Genomic DNA, 24,739 nt, shown 5'->3' with positions numbered 1-24,739 from the left:
ACTCTGGCCTGGCAGTCAGGAGACAGGGGTGAGGAGCTGGTGTGACTGTGGACAAAACGCTTCCCTTCCATCAGCACAGGGAGGTGACCCCAGCGTTCCTCTGTAGAGGTTGGAATTAAACAGGAGTAGTAGGAGGTCTCGGAGAAGGCAATGGCACCCCACTCCAGTACTCTTGCCTGGAAAACCGCATGGACAGAGGAGCCTGGTAGGCTGCAGTCCATGGGGTCGCTAAGAGTCGGATACGACTGAGCGACTTCACTTTCACTTTTCACTTTTCTGCATTGGAGAAGGAAATGGCAACCCACTCCAGTGTTCTTGCCTGGAGAATCCCAGGGATGGGGGAGCCCGGTGGGCTGCTGTCTATGGGGTCACATAGAGTCAGACATGACTGAAGTGACTTAGCAGCAGCAACAGCAGGAGGAGGTCTGGTGTCTGGTGATCCTTGAGGAGAACCCCAGCCCCCTCCAAGGGTCCCATGCTTTTAGAGTTTAATTTTGATTCCTATTTTATTTATTTTCTTAAATAGGTATTATGTTCCCATGAAGCAAAGTTCAAAAGGTACCAAAGGTTATTCAGGAAATATTCCCCACCCTCCACTGCTTCTTGGGTCTCCCAGCTCCCTCCCTGAGGTAAATCCAGTCCCAAAGAATTAGTTCCAGAACAACCCGGTGCCTGTACCTGCCAGGTCACAGACACACGCACACAGCACGCACTCACTTGCACACACATTCTCACAACACACAACAAGCACACACCCCACTCCCCCTCACACATGCACACCCTCTCACACACAGACTCACCCTACACCCATAGGCACTCACACCTACGCACTCCCCCCCACACACACCCCCTCACAAACACACACACCCACACCCTGGTACGTGTCCTCTCACAGTCACACGCTCATGCAGTTACACCCTTCCACTGCACACTTTGAACTGAACTTGGCTTGTTTTCACCCACTGGCACATCCTGGGGTTTGTTCCACATCAGGAGTAGACAACTGTCTCTTCCTTTAAAAAAAAAAATGAATTTTATTTGTTTGTTTTTGGCCTTGCTGGGTCCTTGTTGCTGCATGGGCTTTTCTCTAGTTGTGCTGCGTAGGTTTCTCACTGCAGTGATTTCTCTTGCTGAGGAGCTCAGGCTTCAGTAGTTGTGGCTCCCGGGCTCTGGAGCACAGGCTTGACAGCAGTGGCACACGGGCTTAGTTGCTCTGCAGCACGTGGGGTCTGCCCAGACCAGGGACTGACTCGGTGTTCACTGGCGAGTGGACGTTTTACCACCAAGCCACCGGGGAAGCCCTGGCAAACCTTTTGAAGCTTCAAATACTGATATTCTCTGTGTTGTTTCTAATCTGCCACTTCTTGGTCCTTTAGGGCATTAGAGATTTGGAAACCTCAGTTGCTGGGGTCCAGCCCCAGCAGGATCCAGGGATACCCTTAGGATGACGGCCTAGGCGATAAGGATAGCAAAGCGGAGAGCAGGGCTTGATCTTCCTTGATAAACACAGAAAGCCAATAAAGCTCCTGTGTTCCAAGGAGTCATCCTGAAAGAAGAACAGAGAGAGAAAAGGAGGGAAAAGGAAAAAAAGAATGACACGGGGAGACCAAGCTTCGGTGAGCGAGGCCCATAACTTTATTTTCAAAAGGAACTTTTATACCTTGACTTATACATAGAGGGAAATGAAAGATACAAAGTCATACAGAGTCAGCCCAAACAGTACACCTGTTTTGTCTTTATCAGAACCAGGATTTTTTCTGCATGCCTTTCGCATAAACAATGTTGTGTGCATTATCTTCTGGCCTTGGAGGCCTGTAGATATTTTATGACCCTTTACTGATAAAGGCTGATCAGCCAGAAAACTTGTTTTCCCTTAAAGTGTTTCTTCTTTATTTCTCCCAGCCTCAGAAAGTACTAAACAGAGTTACATTCTCATGGAGCAAAGGTGCAGTGGGTCACAACAAAGAAAGAACCAATTAGCTCAAAGATCTGATGTGGTTAATTCCAAGGCTGCTACTTGTTTTTCTTACATTCCAGTTACGTTAACCATTGTACTCCCAGGTGCACAGTGGATAAGGGATATGGGAACTTGGCAGCAAGCATTGGCCCAGTAATGAAGCCCTTTACCAGTACTATCTATTCTAATAATTTTTCATCCCTTAAAGGGCTCTATGCTCATTAGGACTTTTAGAATGTTTTGGCTTCCCATGCCTTTCAAGGTTGGGGAGTTGTGAACAATCATGTGTGTTAATTGCAAGAGTATGGATAAACCTGTCAGACAAGCTAGAATGCCATCAGAGGGGTTAAAATAGAAATATTCCTTTCATGTTCAGGAGACTTACTAACTAAAGCCCTAAGCTGATTTTTTCCAGAGAAAGGTGGTCGGGGATAGCCCCCTGTTAATGTCAGAAGAGTTGGTGAAAGGCACAAAATAGTAAGACAGACAGATTCTGGTTTTGGGGTAGATGCTCGAGCAGATTCAGGGGGTCCCTCGAGGGCTGATCTGCCTTTGCCTGTCAGGTCTCTTCCGCATGACCTTTGTCATAGGTGGGATCTCCCGTGGTGGCTCCCAGCACTCAGTTCTTTTCCTTTTCCTTTTTTTCCTTCCTTCCCTGCAGATTGACACCTCTGTGTGTCAGGTCATTTTTGAGGCTCTGGGACAATCTGGGTGAATCAAACATGATCCCTCTTCTCAGGCAACTCCTAATGTAGACACCTGAATGGAAAGTCATGACCCAAAATAAGCAAGTGATGTGTGTCTTGGATCTGATTAGGCTTGGGTGTCGGTTCCGGGAAGAATCAATTTTAAATCAGCCAATTGAGTTAGTTTGGAAGAGTGGGCTGGCAATGGGGGTGACCAGTTCTGTCCTAGTTTTAGCATTGAAAGTCCTGTGTTCTGGAAACTGCCTCAGGCTGAGCAGGACAGCTGCTTCCCCTAGAGCCGTGCTGGTGAGGAACAGGAACAGGGAATGACTTTCTATGTGAATGTCATGATTTGCATGAGACATGAGTTGCTCAGGGCTGGTGCTGGAATGGCTGATGAACCAGGCCACTCATGGTGGAATGCGAACAAATGGTCATGTGACTCAGTTATAGCCAATGGGATGTACATTAGAAGTGTCTAGTGCAACTTTGGGGAAAGATCCTTACCTGGCAGAGGATATCCTTCTTTGCTTCTTCCTCCAACTGTCCAACTGCAGGAATGCATATGTGATGGATGGAGCTTGAATTGGTTTCTTGGCCCACGAGGTAGAAGAAAGGTATTGGGGATGCCCCAGTAGCAAAACGGCGTGAACTGAGGATTCTGATGTCATCATATGGCCCCTCCACCAGCCCTCAACAGCCTCCCTCTGACGACTTTTTAAAAATTGTTTATTTTATTTGTCTGTGTTGGGTCTTAGTTGTGGCACGTGGGCTCAGTAGTTGCAGCACATGGGCTTAGTTGCTCCGTGGCATGTGGAATCTTTAGTTCCCTGATCATGTCCCCCACATTGATCAGAAGACCCTCAACCACTGGACCACCTGGGAAGTCCCTGGATGGCTTTTTTGTGAAAAAGAAATAAACTTGCTCTCTTACTTTAGGGTCCTGTAACGCTCTTCAATTCTCTTTTGACAGACACAGCTGGACTCAGTGCAAACTGGGACATTGTTGCAGAGTGGAAGGGGTGGTGGCCGCAAGGGGGTCTGGGGTGCCACAAGTCAGGGTGATGACAGGGTCCCAGGGTGGACCTGGGTTGCAATGTGGAGTCAGCAGAGGGTCCCTGGGGAGAAGATGGTGCAGAAGTCTGAAGGCTGCTATGAGGCCCTGAAGTTACCTGGGAGCTGGAGCACAGAGGAAGGGGGAGGGAGCATTTGGTAGAGGCCACGGCTGAGGTGGGCACAGGGTCTGGCATCTCCAGAAGAGGCAGCCCTGTGATGGGTGGAAATGTCATGGTCAGAAAGGACACAGGAACCAGAAGAGCCCAAATACACATGCCCCACAGCTCCTGTGAAAGTGGGGTCCCTGGGCAGGAGCCATGGCTCTGTCCATGAGAGCCAAGGGTGCAGGGAAGTTGGTTCACAGTGGGACCCTGAGGACAGTGTGGAAGGCACAGGACAGGGTTTAAGGGGCTTTGTATATTGGGTGCTGGGACGGAAGGAGGATGGCTGGAGGAGGCTGGGTGTAACCCCCAATCTCCTGAGACCAAGGTCTGGGCAGGCCTGAGAGGGCTCTGTCAGGCTCCTGCCATTGGAGAAGTTCCTGGATTCCTCTTCAGGTCATCTCAGAGAGAATCTGATGTCTCCCATCAGACAGACAGTGGTTCTAATCCCGGTCCTGCCACATTCTGGTTGGGTGACCAGTTAGCCTCAATTTCCTTGCCTGTAAAATTGGAAGGAAGGCATTAGCTCTGCAGGGAGCATGGAACCAGCTAGGTAGGCATCAGTGTGTACACAGGGGCTGGGGGTGGAGGTGGGGTGCTTGGCATGCTTGCTGACAGCAGCCATGCCTGAGCATGGACAAAGCTGGGTCCACAGTTTCTGCCTTCACCTGCAGATGGATTTTATCTTTCTTTTTTTTAAACTGAAGTGTGGCTCAGACAGTGAAGAACCTGCCTGCAATGCCGGAGATCTGAGTTCGATCCCTGTGTTGGGAAGATCCACTGGAGAAGGGAGTGGCAACCCACTCCAGTATTCTTGCCTGGAGAATTCCATGGGCAGAGGAGCCTGGCGGGCTACAGTTCATGGAGTTGGAAAGAGTTGGACATGACTGAGAGACTAACACTTTCACTTTTCACTTTCATAGCTAATTTGCAATGTTGTTAATTTCTGCTGTATAGTAAACTCAGGTATATACCCATAGACAGTCTTTTTAATATTCTTTTCCATTATGGTTTATTCCAGGGGATTGGATATAGTTCCCTGTAGAGTGCAGTACAGTAGGACCTAATTATTTATCCATTCTACACGTAAGAGTTTGCAAGTTCTGCCAACCCCAAGCTCCCAGTCCATGCCTCCTCCTCCCCCCTCCCCCTTGGCAACTTTGCGTCTATTCTCTGCGTCTAGGAGTCTGTTTCTGTTTCATAGATAGGTTCATTGTGTCATATTTGAGTCCATATAAGTGATATATGACTTACCACTTCATATTAAGTGATACATATGAAATACCACATGATATTCCCATGTGGTATTTGTCTTCCTTGGATTTTTCTTTATATGCATGGATTCATGAGTTTGGGGACAGGAAATATATGCATGTGATATAAAAGGGTCTACAGCAAAAAGCAGCCTTCCTCTCCCTTCCTGATCCCTCGTTTCCTGAGAAGCTTCCAGAACTATTCTAGCCTTAATAAATCTCGGCTGTTATCCTCATCTTTGTGGCGCTCATGTTTGTCACTCTCTCCAGCAGTCAGAAGACTTGCTCTAGGGGAGAGGGGAGATGGGCTTCTTGAGGGCCCACTCCGGGGGTCACCAGGTGAGAGACTCACGCCCTCCTGCTGTTCGGTCCTTCTGACATCCCTGCAGGAACACCCACCCCTCATTCTACAGGTGTGGACAGGGAAGCACAGGCAGGCAGGTCACTCAGCTTCCAGGAGCCTCGAATCTGGTCTTGTTCTTCTCGGCCACACTGGCTCCTGCCTCCTGCTCAGAAGGGAGTCGGCCTGATTGTCTCTCAGGGTCTTCAACTCTGTTTTCTCACTTCTCTGCTGACAGAAACTTCTGCAGAACTGCTCTTTTTATTCCCCGTCCTTCTCACCCCATTCCTTGCGGTGAAAGAGATGGCAGCTCACAGGAAAACCTTCCCCGAGGCAGAGAGTTTAGAATCAAGAGACAGCGGAGTTGCTTCTTCTGACACTGGATGGAATGTCACGGGGTCCCTAGGCCTGTGACACTGGAAATAGGTGGACATGCACCTTCCCAAACAGGGGGTCTGTAACTGCTTGGTATTAAAAAAAAGAAAAAGCCTGGAACTGATTCTCTCTGCCAAAGAAAGGAGGAGAAAGGGGATTACAAACCGTGACTGGAGAGGCAGAGGAAGGTTCTAGAATGTTCAATAAGTGGCCAATTTGATTGCAATTGTTTGCAAAGGCCCCCCAAATAGTCACCCCTGAATGCTAAACTGAGTCAGGGGCTTATTGGAAGGCGGGATGAGAAAGGGTGTCTGAGGTAGTTGGGGTGTCTCTTTCCATGGCTGGGGTACACCTAAAGGATCGGGTTTGCGTGAGGCCTGGGTGTTAGTGGACATGTGTGTGACTGGATGAAGGTGTCAGAGGCTTGAGGTGGCCTGTAAGATGGGATGGGGGTGGCATGAGAGGGAAAAGAAGGGACCTTGTCCCCATGGGCTCTTGTGTGCAGCGCGGCACCTATTTGAGAGTGAGAGACAGCATGTGTGTGACTGTACACGCGCGCCTGCTGCCGCAACACCCACAGTGGCCCCCCCCCCGACCCCCCCATACCCCAGCCGCCCCCAGCGGAGGAGGGAGATCTTTATCTGGCCCCTGGTGCTGCAGGAGTTTCAGGCTTTCTAACCAGTCAGATCTCCCCCGCCTTCCCACCCCCAGGCCTTACCCCCTCCATCCTCTGCACAGGAAGTGGGCTGGCCCTGGGGTTTTAGTCTCTGCCTGCTCGGCCGTCAGCCGTCTACTACCTGGGCCGAGGGAGCCGGAGCCCGGCCCTGGGGAGATGGCTGCGGTCCCAGCAGCGGAGAGAAGCAGAGAGAGCGCGTCGCAGCTCCATGTCCCAGCCAGGTAAAACCCACCCTGCCCTGGTCCTGCCTGGCCTGGTCCTCAGGTAGCCAAAACCTCCCTCCTGACCCCTGCCACCAGCCAGGGGGCTGGAGGTGAAGGTCACGGGGATTTCTTTCAGCTCTGACTCAGACCCACCAGAAGTTTCTGCCTGATCTGCCATCTCTCAGCCCTTGCCCCCAAGCTTATCTTAGAATCCCCCAGGGATGGGGCAGGCCCTGTTCCCATGGCTCTGGCTTCAGGTTCTAGTCTTTCCCTCCCTCCCAACTCTCCCCGTGGGAGACCGGGAGCTACTCTGGGATGATGGGCTTTCCCAGGCCCTGTGCTGGGTCCCCCAACCGAGGGGAGTGGAGAAGGAGGTTCAAGGCCTGGGAAGGGGAAGGCTGGCTGAGACTGAGATGTGCTGGGTGCCCAGAGAGTGTGTGGGGTGTGGGTGGGAGAGATGTGGCCGGCACTGGGGAGGTGCCCCTGTGTAAAGGGCGCCTCAGGAGGCTGTCGGGTGAGGGAAAAGGAGAGGGACCCCTCTGAAACCGGGCTATGAAGTGGGTGTTCTGGGAGGTTTCTGGGAGCCCTGGGCTGGAGGCCAGACTCCTGAGCTTGAGTTCATCTTTGTTGTCCCTTACTTGTATGTGTGACCCAGCAGGTCAGGAGGGTCTCCAGGTGCCCCCAAAGGGGGCAGGACTCCCTTCAGGTCAGGGTATCCCTCCACTCCTGGGGGCTGAGGCCTCCCACCGTGTTTGGAACACCTAAGGGTTAGAGCCACCCCCAAGGGTCCCCTTTCTTCCCCCAAAGCCAGCATCCCACACCCAGCTGGGGCGATGCTCCCAAACTTAAACAGCAAGAGGGAATACTAGTGTGGGAGATGAGGGGTTGGCCGGAGAAGCCAAGGGGAGATGGAGCCCCTGCTTCAAAGGTCAGGTGGGATGTGACTCGGACTACCGAGCCCCTGCTTCACACCCTCCCCCAGCCCCTCGGTACCCCACATCCCACGATATTAGCCCTGGCAGAACCTCAGGCTATACTGACTGGGTTCAAATCCCAACTCCAGCCCAAGAGGCTTACAAGGGCCTTAGTTTTCTCATCTGAGAAAAGGAGTCATAACAGTACCTACTCATAGGGTTGCTGTGAGCTTTGAATGAGGTAACATCTGAAAGTGCTAAGGACAGTGCTGGGCAGAGTGAGGGCTGAGCATTAGTCATCATGACCACCAGCATCACGACCACCATCACCGTCACCATTATCATTTACTCCATCGCCGTCACCATGGCCATCAACTCCATCATTATCACCATCACCGTCACCGTCATCATTATCCTCCTCTAACTTGACATCAGATAACCTGCGTTAGAGTCCAGTTCCTTGGGCAGCTCTGACAGTCTTGACACCTATCAAATGGGGATAACAACACACATTCCCAGGGCAAGGTGGGGACCTAATGAGTCCGTGAGTGTGCTCGGCTGTTCGGTCATGAAGGAAGGGCAGGGCACAGGTGCGTGGACGTGTGTGAGAATCCAGGATGGAGTCAGCTGGGGACTCAGAGATCCCACTTGCCCTCTCTGAGGCTGGGCCTCATCATTCCTCTGCGAGCTTGAGCAGGTTTCTTAACTGACCCGAGACTCTCTCTCCTCCTCTACAGGAGGGGGCAGCCTCAGAGACAGTTGGGAGCCCTCCTCACCCCATCCTCCTTGCTCTTTGCTCTATCGGGGTTCCGCTGCACCCTTTTGGCTATGGGTGGTGGGAACTCATTCTCGATGATGCGTCTTCTCCTGCCCGACTCACGTAGGCTGGGGCTGTTGTTTGGCCCTGACCTTCTTGTGATATTGCACACCTTTGCCTCTACCCTTCTCCTCTCACACAGAGGCTCTGTGCCAGATCCTTTCCTGGGCCTAGGGTGACCCTGCTGGTGGAGGTCTATCCCTAGGCAACTCCCTCTGGGGGGCCCCAGGGCCATGATCCACAAAGAGAGGGCACCAGGGGCTTGTTGGAGCTGCTTTGCTGGGCTCCCCAGCCTCTGGGGTCCCAGCCCTGTGCTCTGTGCTATCGCGGGTTGGAGGATCCAAAGAAAGAGGCAAATAGCCCCATCCTAGGAGCGTTGCCCTGAGGAGACAGTGGGCCAGGCAAGGAGGTGCCCCCAGGTACCTCTCTGGGCCCTTCTCCACAACCAGGTCAGATGCTCTCTGCCCCTGCCAGGGTTTGACTCCCCAGGGAGGGGAAGCTGTGGGCCGTACCTCTGGGACAGAGTCTGGGTGGGGCAGAATGATGGGAGGGAATGGGCCTCAGGGTGCAGTCCGGGGGTGGAAATCCAGCTCTGCTTCTTCTGCGATGTGACCTTGGGTGGGCTTATGGCTTACAGCCTTGGCCTCCTCATCTGAGTAAGGAGAAAATACACACTCCCAGCCCCTGCTGCTGGAAGATTAGATGAGCTGCTGCTGCTGCTGCTAAGTCACTTCAGTTATGTCCGACTCTGTGCGACCCCATAGATAGCAGCCCACCAGGCTTCCCCGTCCCTGGGATTCTCCAGGCAAGAACACTGGGAGTGGGCCGCTATTTCCTTCTCCAATGCATGAAAGTGAAAAGTGAAAGTGAAGTCGCTCAGTCGTGTCTGACTCTTAGCGACCCCATAGACTGAAGCCTACCAGGCTCCTCCGTCCATGGGATTTTCCAGGCAAGAGTACTGGAGTGGGATGCCATTGCCTTCTCCGTTAGATGAGCTGGTGCACACGAAACCCTAGCACAGCATGAGGGCTTAGTCCCCATCCCCCACCGCACTCACCTCCTCTAGAACTGCTATGAGGTATTGTTATGAGGTGATCAGCACAATTTACTGGGCTCCAGGCAGTTTCCTTGGCTCTGGTTTCACAGCTGCCTTTTAAGAGCTGTGCGACCTTGGGTAATTTGTTTCACCTCTCTGCACCTCAGTTTCTCATCTGAAATGGGAATAATGAGTGTATATCCAGTAGATACTCTGATCGCCATGGTTAAAGGTTTAATTAAAATAGAGCCTGGCATAAAGGAACCTCTTGGCAAATGGTTTTGGTGTGGTTAAGGGGCAGCTGGGTAGAGAGGAGGTGGGTTCTAATTCTAGCTCTGTGCTGGCCTCTCTATGTGGATGTAAGCAGGTCTTTCCTCTTTCTGGGCCTTATTTTCCCCAACTTTTGAACAAAGTTGGACATGCTAGAGAGTCCTTTCAGCAATGACAACATGGGTCCCTGAATCTTGAAAGGAAAGAGCATGTGTGGGGCAGAGGGACGCGCAGGTACAAAATACTTGAGGCTGGCATGGTGGGGAGCTGATGGGTGTACCTCCGGAGGGCAGAGCCCAGCCTGTCTCTTGGGTGGGGGAGGAGGTGGCTGGCTGCTCACTCGTGCTCTCTCCCCTTCTTCCTCCATCCAGGGCTCCCTTCCCCAGCCCCCACCCGTGGATGTGATGGCGGCTCCGGCTCTGTCCTGCTGTCTGTCCCTCCTCGTCCTCCTCTTGCTGTTGGCCATCCCTCAGACATCTACAGCAGTGAATGGTGAGGACCCTGGCATCTGGAGAGCTGGACTTTCCCTCAGGAGGGAGGCTGAGGCCCTTTTAGAACTTGTTCTGAGACCCCTTCTTGGCAGAAGCCCCATCAGCAGGGGCAGGAGGTGGGGGAGGGGGCCAATGGGACCAGAGACAGGGTATCTACCTTCTCCCTCGACCATCCTGTCTACACTGTATCCACGGGCCTCTCCAAAACTCTGGAAGACAATGTCTTCTTGTCCCTGCCCTGCCTCGACCAGTCTGGGGGTCCTTGTGGGCTGTGGGACTCAGTTTTGTCCTCTCTAAAGCGAACCCACTAACCCTTTCTCTGCCCACCAGGACTGAGCATCTCCTCACCTGGTAGGAACAGGAGTGGCGGGGGAACGCTTGAAGGCCATGGGTGCCCTACAGCCAGCCCCACATGCCGCATCCTCACGGCATATGCTTCCAACATCACATGCTTCTATAACTCGAGAGCCAACGTCTCCTGCATCTGGAGCCATGATGAGGGCCTGCGGGCCACCACCTGCTGCTTGCACAGCCGTCAGCCTCAGAGGTGCGTGTAGGGTTGACGGGCAAATGTACAGAATTGCAGGGTGCTGAGATCTTGTCATCCTGACTTTTAGACTCTTGAAATCTTACTAACAGCTCTCAGACTCCAAGAACTCTGCACTTTAAGAATTTTGGCCTAAAAAGACCCACAACTGCTGGTGCCACAGGAGTCTGGAAGAACTGGGGGGTCAGATATTTAGGATCCTGGAGCGTCAGATATTTAGGATCCTGGAGCCTGAGTCCCAGTGGGGTGTGCGGTCCAGGCTGCAGTAGCAGGGCTGGGCATGAGCCAGACTAGGTAGTTTGGGGACACTGGGCCGCTCGCCTGATATGCTGAGGATGGACTCGATGTTAGAGGCAAGGAGGACCAAATGGGGTTCCCCAAAGTTTTTGAGTAACCTGGGATTTTGTGAGATGCCTAGGGCAGCTGTGGGGACAGGGGACTGGGGAGAGGCTGGGGGAACGAACTTGCCGGCTGGGAAGGAACCAGTGAAGGGTCACTGATCCAAACATCCTGCTGGTAGCAGCCAGCGGGGCGGCTTTGACCTTGGCTCCCAGGTGGGTGGTGATTCTAAGGGGCTCTGGAGGGCCTGTCAAGGATCGTGTGCACCCTATGGGGAGAATTTGGAGGGCTTTAGGTGGAAAAGGCCATGTGCCCTGAACGGATTTGTTTCTGGATCACTTTAGCTGCCCTGGGGCTTGACTGAGATGAGGAGGAAGGGAGAGATGCTCACAAAGGGAAGCAGGGCAGGTGGGGTTGGCATAAAGCCCGGGCTTAGGACAGTAATGCTGCATGGGCACCCTCCTGAGGCCAGCTCTGAGGGGGTCCCTCTTTTTCTTCAAAGAGAGCTGCTTTTTCCTACAAAACAGTGGAACCACACCTGTGAGCTGCAGCCAGTGAGGCCAGGATCCTGGGCATGCAACCTGGTCCTGGGACATTCTCCAGAAGTGAGTAGCCAGAGCTGGGAGGGGCAGCCGGGGTGGGGGGAGGTGCAGAGGAGCATCTTTCTGGTGGAGGTGCCAGCACACCCAGTGGTCAGGGGCTGCGGCAGAGTGGGCTTCCTAGGCTGGGGAGGCAGGAGGAAGGAGGCAGCATCCAGGGAGAGCAGATGACTGACCCAGGGGCGGAGGGATCCAAGGTTATTGAGGTGTCAGCCACTCAGCTCTGCTCCTGCCTACTGTCTGCTTTTAAAAATTAAGGTTTATTGGCACAAAGCCACACCCGTTTGCTCTCTTATTTTTTTATGGCTGATTTTGCAGGACAGCAACAATGGCAACACTGAATAGTCGTGACAGAGATCACATGACCTGCAGCGTCAAAAATATTAACTATCTGACCCTTTTCATAAAGTTTGCTGAGCCGTGCCTTAGATGGAGGATCTCAGGGAAAGGGTCCAGCTTATTACAGCTGTGGTTTCCCCTACCATCCACATCCCAGCAGCCTCTCCGTCCCCATACCAGCTACTGGCAGTTACATCCCCAGCCTCCTTCCCTTGCAGGCTCAGAAACTGACCGTAGTGGATGTCATGAAATTGACGGTGATGTGCTCTGAAGGCGGGAAGTGGAGGAGGATAATGACCCAGGATATCAAGCCCTTTGATTACAGTGAGTGAGGACTCCAGGTAGAGCTGGTGTGGGTGGGCAGCCACCTCCCTCCCTGTCTCCCTCTCTAGTTTCTACTCTCTCCCCATCAACTTCCACATCTCCATCTGAGCAACTCACTGCCCACTGAACTTGGGATGAAGTCCCGGACACTTACCCTAGTGTTCAAGGCCACTTGGCCTGGCCTCCTTCTCCAGATGCCTCCTCTTGTGGCTTATATACCTGCCACACCAAGGGCCAGCTCTCCAGGCTCAACTTGCCCTTCCATGCCTCTAAATACTCACACACCATGGACCCACTGCTTGAAAGGCTCTTGTCACCCCAAAAATTGCCACTCACGCTTCAAGTTCAGTGAGGAGTCACCTCCTCCAGGAGGCCTTCCCAGACTCCTGGGGCCCTTGGTACCACCTCTTTCAGGGTGGTTTATGTCCTGGGTCTTTTCTGCCTGATAATGGGTCTGTCTCCCTCATTGGGGCTGTGAGTTTCCTGAGGGCAGAGCTTCTGCCATCCTTACATCTCTGTTCTGAATACTCAGCATCAGGGCTGATCTGGGTGGTGCTGGGGGAAGGTTGGTGAATGACTAAGTGGCTTCCCCCACCTCTAGCCTATCCCCCCTTCCATCTCCAACCTTGGAGGTCATCTCTAGGAAAGATATGGGAACATAGAGTGAGATCCAGGGTTCTAAACACAACCCTACTTTAACTGAGTGTAATCTGACTGGCAGGTCATTTAACATGTCTGAGCCTCACTTTCCTCACCTGTAAAGTGGGGATAACCAGTTACCTGCTGACTATAGTTGCTATAGGGCTTCTGTGATGGCTCAGAGGTAAGGAATCCATCTGCAATGCAGCAGACGTGGGTTTGATTCCTGGATCAGGAAAATCCCCTGGAAAAGGAGATGGCAATTCACTCCAGTACTCTTGCCTGGGGCATTCCACTGACAGAGGAACCTGGTGGGCTACAGTCCTTGGGGTCGAAAAGAGACACGACTTAGCGACTAAAGAACAACCACAACACCATGGTTGCTTAGGAATCTATAAGCCAAGACAGAGAAATATCACAATAAACATTTGCTTATTTTTATTTGTGGAGTTCTATAGAATCTCAGAAGTATAAAAATTTAGATCAATTGAACTTCAGAATCATACAATCTTAGTATCATACAAGATTGCTGAAGTAGAATTAAATTAAATAAATGAGATGATCCAGGTAAATCTGAGTGCAGAGAAAGGCTGCCTTGATTCATTCATTCTGCAGATATCTAATCAAGTGCCCACCACTTGCTGGGTAATGTTCCAGGCACCAAGGATACTCCAGAGACCAAGTCCTTGCCCTCAGAGAGCTCAGTCTGGTGGGGCAGACAGAAAACGAATAAAGAATCAGAAGTAGATATTTAATATATCAGATGATGATAAGTACTAGGGAGAAAAATGAAACAAGCGACGGGGACAGAGAGTGGTGGATGGTTGGGGTAAGCTTCTCTGAATGGTGATATTTGAGCAGGGACATGCCGATCCCTGGGAAAAGAGAGCACCAGGAGGGAGGAACAGCAGGTACAAAGGTGGAGGTGGGAGCTCGGCATGTGGCATCCCCCAAGCTTGTTCTCTCTGCCTTTGTCTCTCTCCTGTCTCCAGTTCGTCTGGTTCCACCCCACTCACTCCAGGTCGTCCGCATAGAGACCCATAGGTGCAACATAACCTGGACCGTCTCCCAGGTATCCCACTACATCCAAAACGACGTGGAGTTTGAGGCCCGGTTAAGGTACGCCGACCACAGCTGGGAGGTAAGTGCCTGGCTCCGTCGCACCTGCCCTGACTCCTCCCTGTCCTGGTCACCCTATCCATCCTTCATCTCAGCAAAGCTACAGAAGCCTCTAATCAAACCCTGCTGCTCCTTGGAACTGCCCCCGCACACCATCCCTCTGATGTCCCCTGACACCCCAGGGGTCCTGCCAGTGGCAATTTCTAGGCAAGATTTACAAAGCTAAGAGGCAGCAGACTCCCCCTCTGAAGATTTCAGAGGCCCTGGGCAGCCACCGTGCCCTTTTCAAATCCAGTGTGGTCTAAGCCACGGAGGTTGATCACTTATTCATTCACTTACCCATTCCTTTATTCGCTCATTCACTCAACAAACATTCCCTGAGTACCTACTATGTGCTGGATGCTGGGGAGAGAATGAAGGGAGAGTCTGACAAGCTGCCTCTGAAGAAACTCACATGGGGGATAGGAACCAACTCTGCGATGTTTTTACATACTTTCATGAAATTTCCGGAGAAGGTAATGGCACCCCACTCCAGTACTCTTGCCTGGAAAATCCCATGGATGGAGGAGCCTGGTAGGCTGCAGTCCATGGGGTCGCGAAGAATTGGACACGACTGAGCAACTTCACTTTCACTTTTCACTTTCATGCATTGGAGAAGGAAATGGCAACCCACTCCAGTGTTCTTATCTGGAGAATCCCAGGGACGGGGGAGCCTGATGGGCTGCCATCTATGGGGTCGCACAGAGTCGGACACGACTGAAGAGACTTAGCAGCAGCAGCAGCGTGAAATTTCATTGTGATAACACAGTTGAGAAGGCCTGGGCCAGGCTCCTTCAGACTCATGTGACCAGGCCTTTCTGAGATCTGGGGCTCAAGTAGGAGCTGATTATTTGAGGATCTGTGGAGGGTCTTCCAGGCAGAGGAAAAAACCATTGCACAGGCAAGACACGGCCTGTGTGTCTGGCGTACTGAAGAAAAAAGCAAAAAGGGTGACTCCAAGCAGAGAGAGGTCTATGGGAAACCCCTCTTTATGGCTGAGTGGAGAAGAGACTGCTGCAGAGCACAGGGGTGCGGGGCGCAGGGAAGGAGGGAGACCTTGGACGGGGCTCAGAGGTCATGGGAGCTCAGACCTGCAGGAGGAAGGAGTGGAGGGAAGTGGGAAGGGTCCAGAATAGGTTCTGGAGGTGGAGCCAGCTGATTGACAGATGGCTTTGGATACTGGAGTAGAGAGAGGGGGAGGAGTTCAGGAAGACCCTGATTCCTGGGGCCCCTGCAAGTGGCTAGTTGGGGAGCCTTTCTGTAGGAGGGGGGACAGTGCAGGGTGGATGGCTGGAAGGAATAAAGGAAGGCACTGCTTTGCTCATACTCTCAGCCAGCCCTGCCACAGGAAGTGAGGGGGCAGTGCAGACCCCTCTGGTCTGACAGCCCTGTCTCTGCCCCAGGACGCCCGGCTACTGACCCTCAGGCAGAACCAGCAATGGATCTCCCTGGAGAATCTCGCTCCAGGCATGGAATATGAGCTTCAGGTGCGGGCCAAGCCCCGGCTAGGCAGCCACGAGGTTTGGAGCCACTGGAGCCAGCCCCTGGCCTTCAGGACAGTCCCTGCAGGTACTGATGGGGAGCGGAGGTGGGGATGAAGCCTGGGCAGGAGGCAGGGACTGGTGGGGCAGTCTTGGGGTATGTGTACAACACCCATTGATCATCTTTAGCTCACTGGATGGGACCTGTAGGGTGGGAAATGTGGGCAAGTTTTGCAGATGGGAACAGGGATTTGATGTTGGGGTGGGACTTCTCAGAGGCCTTGTGAATTAGTGCGGAGGCTCTTTCCTTTTTCTCCACCATTTAACCTCAGGCTTTTGGTTTCTGCCAAGGTCTGGGGTGGGCTGTTTTCACCTGTTAGCCTATGTCTTCGTCTGTGAAGTGGGTCCCACGGCACCACGGCAGGGCTGCTGTGATGAAGGCATGCAATGCCCCATGTCGGCCAGGTACACAGCAGCTCTGCTGGGCCAGCTGGGACCCTACAAAGGCCTTGGGTCAGTGGTCATCCTGTCCCTCAGCACCACGTTATGGGTGGGGGATGCTGGAGTGGCTCGGGGCAGGGCACACTTCTTTAACCCTTCCCCTTCTCCTTTTCCTACTCCTTGGGCAGAAACCAAGAAGATCCCACCTCTCCCTTGGTTGAACCACATCTTCTTGGGCATTGGCAGTTTCTTTGGTCTTGTCCTCTTGGTTTACTTTCTGGGCAGCTTCCAGTGCATCAGGCTATGGTAAGGAGAATGCTCCCTTCCCCGTCTTTCACGTCTCGGTATGACATCCCCCATGGCCAGGTCAGCTTCTGGGCTGAGCCCCGTGTTCTGACACTCCAGTGCTCCCTCTGCCATCCCAAGGGTCCTCCCTGCCTAACATCTGGCCTTTCCTCCCAAAGAGGGAGGCCCAAGGGACCAGCCCAAGAGGAGAGGCACAGGGAGAACCCCATGGGAGCTCTGCCCCGAGCATTAGGCTCAGGAGTTGAGTATGTATTTGTATACAAGCCAGCTGCCTGTGGTGGGGGATGGAGTGTCATTATGGGTCTGACCATTCATTTGTTCTTTCCTTTATTTCCGAGTCCCAGCTTAGAACCAGGTATGGTGCTGAGTGCTGGGAACGTAAGCACAGCCACAGGCATGGCGTCACATTTTCATGGACTCACTGTCCCATGGGGGATGGCAGATATTTATCATGCAGGTTTATAATGACATGAGATTAGGGTGGTGAAGGAAAGAAGGTGCTGGATGTACTAGAAGCAGACAGCAGGAAGGGCAGCCTCAGCTCAGGGGTGACCAGGGTAAGCATCCCCGAGGAGGTGATGATGGCATTGAAATCTGGAAGAGGAGCAAACCAGGCAGGGAAGGGTCAGGAGCTCGTCCATCCCAGGCAGAGGAAAAGCTTGCGCAAAGACCTTGGGTGGGAACAAGGGAGGAGCATTCCAGGAACAGAGAGTATAGGAAAGTGGGTGTGGTCAGAGACCAGAAGGAATTCTGGGATCTGAGCCTGGACTTCTGGGCAGCAGCAGGGTTTCCTGGGGTCTTGAGGCATACATCTTGAAGTGGATGCACACAGACACTGGGGCACTCAGCTTGGCAAGCAGTGCATGGGCTGGTATTCAGCTTCCAGTCACCATCGGTCCTCCCCCTTAAAAAAAAAAAAAAAAACCCAGGCACCCTTGGGCAATGCACACCTTGTACCACTGTCCACGGCAACCTTGACTAGGAGGCCCACAGTCTGGCCTCTCTCCTACCCACCTCCTCGTGGTTCACTCTGCTCCGGTCTTCTCTGTGGTCTCCCACCCCCACGTCCTTCTGCTCTTTGTCTCCACAAAACAAACGGTATTCTTGCACACTTGGTTTATTGACTGGCTCCCCATTAGAATGTCAGCTCCTTAAGAGCAGGGACCTCCTCTGTTGATTCTTCTTATGTTCCCAGCGCCCAGGACAATACCCTCCCTTACTGGGCATGCAATCAACATTGACAAAATAATGTGTGTGGTGAGGCTCTGTGCCCTGCGCTCAGAGCTGCGGGACTGATGGCCGGGCACTGTGGGCCCCTTTCCCTTCTCACCCTTCTTCCCTCCCTCCTCTCCCCTCTGTAGGCTGAAGAATGTTCTCAAGTGTCACATCCCAGACCCCTCGGAGTTTTTTTCCCAACTGAGCTCTGAGCATGGAGGAGATTTCCAGGTAGGAGTCCGGCGGAGGAGGACAGGGCAGGCATTTGACGCAGGCTGGCCAGAGGGTGGGCTAGGGTGTGGACAGGGTGGGGAGGAGGTGCAGAACAGTGGGTTTTGCACTTTGGGTGAAGAAATGTAAAGTCAGTTGCCTCGTGGGTATGTGTGTGCACAGTCGTGTTGGACTCTTTGCAACCCCATGGACTGTAGCCACCCTGGCTCCTCCGTCCGTGGGATTCTCCAGGCAAGAATACTGGAGTGGGTGGCCATGAACTCCTCCAGGGGATCTTCCTGACCCAGGGATCAAACCCAAGTCTCTTGCATCTCCTGCACTGGCAGGCAGATTCTTTAACAACTTCACTACCTGGGAAGCCCTGGACCCCTTTCCCCAGTTCTGGCACCAGCGTTCTCAGGCTGAATGGCAGCGTCCATCTGAGTGAGCCAGCCTACCTGGGCTCTAATTCTGGCTCCACCACTTCCTGGCTGTGTGGCCTGGGGCAAGTTATAGAACCTGTGTGTCAGTTTCCTCACCTGTAAAATGGGTGGGTGGGTAAGGTGAGATAATGTTAATATGCTTACAATCCCAAGGACATAGCCCAGCACACAGTTAATGCTCACAAAACCCTCACTGGAATTACCCGCACTGGGCTGCTGTTGGAGCAGGATTCACCAGGTCCAAGTTCTCAACCCTCTGTCTTGCAGATCTGCTCTGAGGGGCTAGTGCTTTCCCTGCTCTTGAAAAATCCTCCCAGCCAGCCTCCATGTTTTATCACAGACACTAGCAAGGCCTTTTGGCATTTCTAGTTACAAAACAGATTCATTTAAAAAGTGCACCCCTGTATGTCGGAACGCTCTGAATGCCATGCAGAGTTCAGTTGTCTCCCTCAGCCCACACATGCTTCAGGAAGCTTCCAGTGGGGAGGCGGGTGTGGTGGGCCAATTATACCACCCCACCCCATACTCTAGGCTCCCTGGATTGGTGTTGGTGGAGCGGGGTGAGGGGGGAGTGGACAGAGGTTGAGAGAAATGCCCAGAGGCTGGAAAGCCATGCTGGAGCAGGCCTGTCACAAGCTGGCTTTGACGTTCTCTATCGGGGCTGATCAGGGCCCCTTCTGGAAGTCTCTGGAAAACTCCCAGGTCTGGGCACATCTTGCCTGCAGTGCTCTTTATGTGGGGTTATGCTGCTGCTGCTGCTGCTGAGTCGCTTCAGTCACGTCCGACTCTGTGCGACCCCATAGACGGCAGCCCACCGAGCTCCCCCATCCCTGGGATTCTCCAGGCAAGAACACTGGAGTGGGTTGCCATTTCCTTCTCCAATGCAGGAAAGTGAAAAGTGAAAGGGAAGTCGCTCAGTCGTGTCCAACCCTCAGCGACCCCATCTCCTTAAAACTCTTCCTTTAGCCTGAAAGGTAGTGATCTCCCCACCAACAAAGGTATTCAAGCCAGCCTTGGCTGACTATGTGTTGGTCACATGGCAGAAGGGATTCCTGGTGGGACGCTGGACTAGATGCAGCCTCAGACCTCTTCCAGCTTGAGGTCCTTCTGAGTCAATGGGCTTGGGACATTTTGAGGCAGGACTGGGGTCCTTTCTAGAGAGCTGCATCTTCCCATGAGATCAACCCCAGGTCGAAATGCCTGGCCCAGTCCTTCTGTGTGTGGTGGGGGGTATCCTGAAAAGGCCCTGGGGATGCAGATGTGACTCCGGGCAACAGACAGCCGAGAGGGACCCCACCCTCTCCTCTGCATCTGGGTGACAGGTCAGCTCCTCTCTGTCTCTCTGCCCCAGAACCCCAAGCTCCAAGACCCCAGGGCCCACTGCCTGTGGGACCTAGGAATGCATGTGCCATTGTGTGTGATAAGGATGAATTTCTTCCAGTGTCGCACCACAATCCCCCCTCCCCTACCCACGTCCACTTCAAGGCATTGTGGATGGAAGCCCAGGCCCCGGAAGTGGCTGACCACACAGCTCTGAGGCCCAGCACACCAGCGCAGGCCACAGGGCTGCCCTTTTCTTCTGGCCACTGCTCAGCACTGCTGCCTGGCCCTGCCTTCCACTGCCTCTTGGAGTGTTGGAGCCCCACCCGGCCTGGCTCTTGCCCTCTCTCCAGCGCCTCTGTCCTTTGCCATCCTTAGTTGGCCATCACTGTCCTTCTTTCTTGGCCTTTTCTCCTGTAACACGAACACCTGGTTTGGGGAAGAGGGTAGATGTTGTCGAGTGGTTCAGTCATTAATTCACCTGCAATGTATCGACTGGGCCTCTGATCCCCACGCTGGGCACAAGGGTGCAGGGGGACCCGTCACACCTGGCCCCTGTGCTCAGGGGACCACAGTCCAGCTGCAGAGGGCTCCCAGGACAGAAGGTGTTGGGGTTCTCAAGTGCATCCTCCTGAAGCCCCATCACCCTGTCCTCACGGGGGTACTGTCCCCTACATCTCTGCTGGGCATGTGCATGTTACCTGTGCCAGGAGTTTCCATCTTCATTTTCTTCTTTAACATCTCTTTGCCGGGCCAGAGTGAGGCAGTCAGGAAGGAGGCAGCTAACTATTACAGAACTGAGGCTCAAGAGGTGCAGTCACCTGCCCAGGGTCACACAGCTCATGAGTGCCAGGGCCAGGGCTGGAATTGGGTCTCCTTGCTCCTTGCCAGGGCTCTCCACACTCCAGAGCAACTGAGAAGTGCTTGCCTCTGATGGGTGCTTGCCTCTCTCAGTGGGTGGAGGGTGTGGGAGGCAGGGGGCAGGACCATTAGTTCCCCGCTGGAGATGGTTCCATGGCAGTGTGAGTGGGGAACCTGAAGCCCAGCTTTTCTACCTGCTGGCTGAGTGATCAGGGCCAGGACACAGGCTCTCTCTGGGCATTCGCATGGTGGTCGTGATGTACTCTCAGGGCTCTTTCTGCTTTGGCAGTGGTTGGTTGGTTGGTTCACACACTCACACTGGTCCCCACGAGTCAGTCTGAGGATTCCACCTGTTGCTATGTCCCTGGGACCTGGAGCAGCACTAGGTTCCCAATACTGCTGCTGCTGCTGCTGCTAAATCACTTCAGTCGTGTCCGACTCTGTGTGATCCCAGAGATGGCAGCCCACCAGGCTCCCCCATCCCTGGGATTCTCCAGACAAGAACACTAGAGTGGGTTGCCATTTCCTTCTCCAATGCATGAAAGTGAAAGTGAAGCTGCTCAGTCGTGTCCGACTCTTAGCAACCCCATGGACTGCAGCCTACCAGACACCTCTGTCCATGGGATTTTCCAGGCAACAGCATATACTAGCTGCTCAATAAGCAGTCAGGTATTGACCCAACACATCCCCTGGGCCCCTGAGGCTGGGAAGCAGGCACACCCACTGATGTGGAACATTCCCCAAACCAATGGGCAGAGTTTGTGTGTGTGTGCATGTGTGTGCTTTTGGGAGGTAGGGCAGCAGGGGTGGGGATGGGCTGGGGGTGGGTTTGCAGTCAGGGAGGGCTTCCCGGAGGTGGCAGCCCCGAGTCTACTGCTAAAGAAGGAGGAGTTAGGGGTTATTGCTGAGTTTGGAAGAGACGGCCCCCTCATCCTCCCACTGTCCTTTCTCTTCACAGAAGTGGCTCTCTTCACCCTTCCCCTCGTCCTCCTTCAGCCGCAGTGGCCTGGACCCTGAGATCTCCCCACTGGAGGTGTTGGACAGGGACGCCAAGGCCACACAGCTGCTCCTGCTGCAGCAGGACAAGGGCTCGTCATCCTCAGCTGAGACCAGTGGCCACTCGGTGACCAGCTGCTTCACCAACCAAGGCTACTTCTTCTTCCACCTCCCAGATGCCCTGGAGATTGAGGCCTGCCAGGTGTACTTCGCTTACGACCCCTGCACAGAGGAGCTTGATGAGGGTGGGCCCAGGGCCCCCGAGGGAGCTCTCCTTCCACCCCTGCCGACTCCACCAGGGGATGACGATGCCTACTGCACCTTCCCCCCCGGGGAAGACCTGCTACTCTTCTCTCCGAGTCTCCTCAGTGGTCCAGGTCCCCCGAACATTGCCCAGTGGGGCACTGGGGCTGGTGAAGAGAGGCTGGCCTCCAGCCCACAGGAGGGAGTCCCTGGAGACTGGACCCCCCAGCCCCTGAGGCCTCCTGCTCTGGAAGCCCCTGACCTGGTGGATCTGCAGTCATCCCCAGAGCATGAGCTGGGAGAAGCAAGAGAGAGGGTACCTGGTCCCAGTCCAAGGGAGGGGACCAGCTTCCCCTGGGCCAGCCCTCCTGGGCAAGGCCAAGTCAGGGCCCCCACTGTCTGCCTGACCCTGAACACTGATGCCTACTTATCCCTCCAAGAGCTCCAGGATCAGGACCCAGCTTACTTGGTATAGACAGACAGGCAGAGCTGGGAGGCAGGTGGCCGTCCACTGCTGCGCCAGGCCTGCTTTAGGACTCTCTGTCCATGAAGCTTTTCCCCTGCTGAGACACGGTGTCCAGAAGCCTCTGGACATCCCTGCCCAGAGGGCCTCACCCAGCCCTGCACACTCAGCTGTTGATTTCCAAACCTCAGTTGCTGCTCCCTGGTCCTACGGCCCAAGCCAAGAACTTTGGGGGTGGGGTCCTTTGACTCCCCCATTCCCTCATTCGTCGTGGAGTCCTATGGGTTTTACCTCTGAACCATTTCTCCTCTCCAGACCTGCGGCTACTTTTCAGGGAGAGTTTGTGGTTCTCTAGCAGTCTTTGCCCTGGCTTACTCACTGGGCTTCCTGCCTGGATCACACCCTTCCCACCCACCCCACCACAGGACAATCAGCGGAATCTTTCCAAAACATAAATGGAGCTATGCCGCTCCTCCTGGAGAAGGAAATGGCAACCCACTCCATTATTCTTGCCTGGAAAATCCCATGGACAGGGGAGCCTGGTGGGCTACAGTCCATGGGATTGCAAAGAGTTGGGCACAACAGAGCGAATGAGCATACATGAGCTGCTCCTGGTTTAAAATCCCGCCATGGCTCACCACTGCCCTCAGTACAACTTCTTGGCCTACCCGTTGGTCCTCCAGCATCGTGCTGGGACATTCCCATCTAGAACCCTCCCAACAGTCCTACTCAAAGACCCTGATGCTGGGAAAGATTGAAGGCAGGAGGAGAAGGGGACAACAGAGGATGAGATGGTGGGATGGCATCACTGACTCAACGGACATGAGTTTGAGCAAACTCCTGGAGATAGTGAAGGACAGAGGACCCTGGCATACTGCAGTCCATGGGGTCTCAGGAGTCGGACATGACTGAGCGACTGAACAACAACAGTCCTACAGAGCCATTCGGAACTTCTTCATTTCCCCACACCTTTGTATGTGTGATTTCCTGTTCCTGGGGGGCCATCTCCTCCCTCATCTGGGTGACAAACCCCCCTTATCCTTCAGGTGGCAGTTCTGCTTCCCTTGCAGAGAAGCACTGCCTCCTTTCATGTGCCCAAACTCGAGATTCAGTGCTGGAGGGACAGGCTCTCAGGGACACAGGGTGGCGGGACAAAGTGTCTCTGTCACATCCCCTTTGGGATCTCTCGTGACCTCAGAATGCTTGCCTACAGCTGTGGCCCGTCTGTGCACAAATGCCCAGCAAAGTGGACGCTGGCTGGATCTTTCCACAATGGCAAGCTGCTGGAAAGTAAACCCCTCCAAGTGGCGGGTCCTGATGCTGTCGTAGGAGGCCTCCCTCAGGCCCCTCTTACTCCATCCTCCACTGGAGGGGGTCTTTTCTGCAGCTCAAAGGCTGGCACACTGCCTCCAGATGGCAGTTCCATTCCCTGCCCTTGATAGAGTGGACTTTACATCCTATCATAGTCCCTGAGTGAATTAATAAACTATCTGGCATCTCCATGCCTGGTCTACCTGTGCCCTTGCTGTCTTCATGCAGGGTGGATATCATCGACCTCTCAGGGGCACCCCTGGCACTTTGACGTTTCTGAGGTCAAGCCTTGGAGAGGCAGGCAGTCCATATCCACTAGGTTCTGGCATGCCCGCCCCAGCAAGAGGCTCATCCCTTCACATGGCAGTCCTGCCCCACCACACACAGCGAGCCTCTTCCTTCTCGATGGTCCCACCACCCGTCCACTTCTCGTCCTTCTATCCCTGACATTGATCACACTTGTGATGACAAAAATTCTCCCGGAGGTGAGGGCCACAAGCGGTTCCCGCTAATCAGCCAAGGTGCGAAAGAGCACAGTGCCTACATTTATAGGCCCTGCTTTCAACTGATTGGGCACCTGACACAAGCCCATCCATTAGTTCATCAGCAGCCTATGAGGTGACTGAGAACAGAAGCTCTGACCAATCAGAAAGGCCGGACCTGAATTGGCCAATCAGGTTTCTCTCAGTCGGGTATTTGAATACAGAGCAGGCGAGGAGCCCCTGGGAGCAGGTGCCACGTGAACAAGGACTGGAGGGACCAAAAACGCTAGAGGGGAGTTAGCAGAGGGTGTCTGGGCTCCTAGTACGGATGCACCTGCTCCACAGGGGACTGCTGCCTTCACTCAGGATGCCTGTTGCTTTTATGTCCAAAGTAAACTCCCCTTTTCCTGAGGACGTCTGAATCTTGGATACTTACCACCAAATAGCTTAATTACCTTCCTGTTTCTCTTCCTGCCTCTTGTCTCACAATGCTGTGTGTTCTGGACCATGAGTCATCTCAGTCCTGAGGAGAGCACCAGTCCCAGACTCAGTGCCTGCACCTGTGCTGTGTGTCCTGGGGCAAACTAGGAAATCTCTCTGCGAGTGATTTTCAACTTTGCAAAATTCTCCACAGGTTACATTTCTCAGGGCTTGATCATTGTGTGAGGTGTATATATATATATATATATATATATATATATATATCTCACACATGTGTATATATGTATATATCTTAATTATCTGTGTATATCATGTTTGTTACTGTTTACTTGGTATTTTTCTTTAA

At 53.5% G+C, this 24,739-nt stretch overlaps 1 protein-coding gene across 2 annotated transcripts; it reads left to right on the top strand.

Annotated features, from left to right (window-relative positions):
- The first annotated feature begins 6,567 nt into the window (after nt 1–6,567).
- On the top strand, nt 6,568–23,661 carry IL2RB (interleukin 2 receptor subunit beta). 2 transcript variants are annotated; one of them, XM_086404023.1, is made up of 10 exons: nt 6,568–6,725; nt 10,116–10,236; nt 10,566–10,782; nt 11,624–11,726; nt 12,278–12,383; nt 14,015–14,163; nt 15,584–15,749; nt 16,291–16,408; nt 17,770–17,854; nt 21,416–23,661. In XM_086404023.1, exons 2-10 carry the CDS (start codon nt 10,149–10,151, stop codon nt 22,169–22,171), a joined length of 1,788 nt encoding a protein of 595 aa, XP_086260149.1. In that variant the 5' UTR covers nt 6,568–6,725; nt 10,116–10,148; the 3' UTR covers nt 22,172–23,661. The 2 variants fall into 2 exon arrangements, with proteins under 2 accessions (XP_086260149.1, XP_086260150.1); XM_086404024.1 differs by having other exon boundaries at nt 6,610–6,725; nt 12,278–12,400.
- Nucleotides 23,662–24,739: the final 1,078 nt, after the last annotated feature.

Source organism: Bos grunniens, chromosome 5, assembly GCF_055505025.1.
Source record: "Bos grunniens cultivar Pamir isolate PY7600 chromosome 5, Bosgru_T2T1.0, whole genome shotgun sequence".
In the NCBI taxonomy this organism is placed as follows: domain Eukaryota; kingdom Metazoa; phylum Chordata; class Mammalia; order Artiodactyla; family Bovidae; genus Bos; species Bos grunniens.
This window is presented reverse-complemented; position numbering and strand designations above follow the sequence as displayed.

Coding starts and splice junctions, on each gene's coding strand:
- IL2RB (XM_086404023.1), top strand. CDS start 10,149: ATGGCGGCTCCGGCTCTGTCCTGCTGTCTGTCCCTCCTCGTCCTCCTC. Junction 10,783..11,623: donor CACAGCCGTCAGCCTCAGAG/GTGCGTGTAGGG, acceptor TTTTCTTCAAAG/AGAGCTGCTTTTTCCTACAA. Junction 14,164..15,583: donor ACGCCGACCACAGCTGGGAG/GTAAGTGCCTGG, acceptor TCTCTGCCCCAG/GACGCCCGGCTACTGACCCT.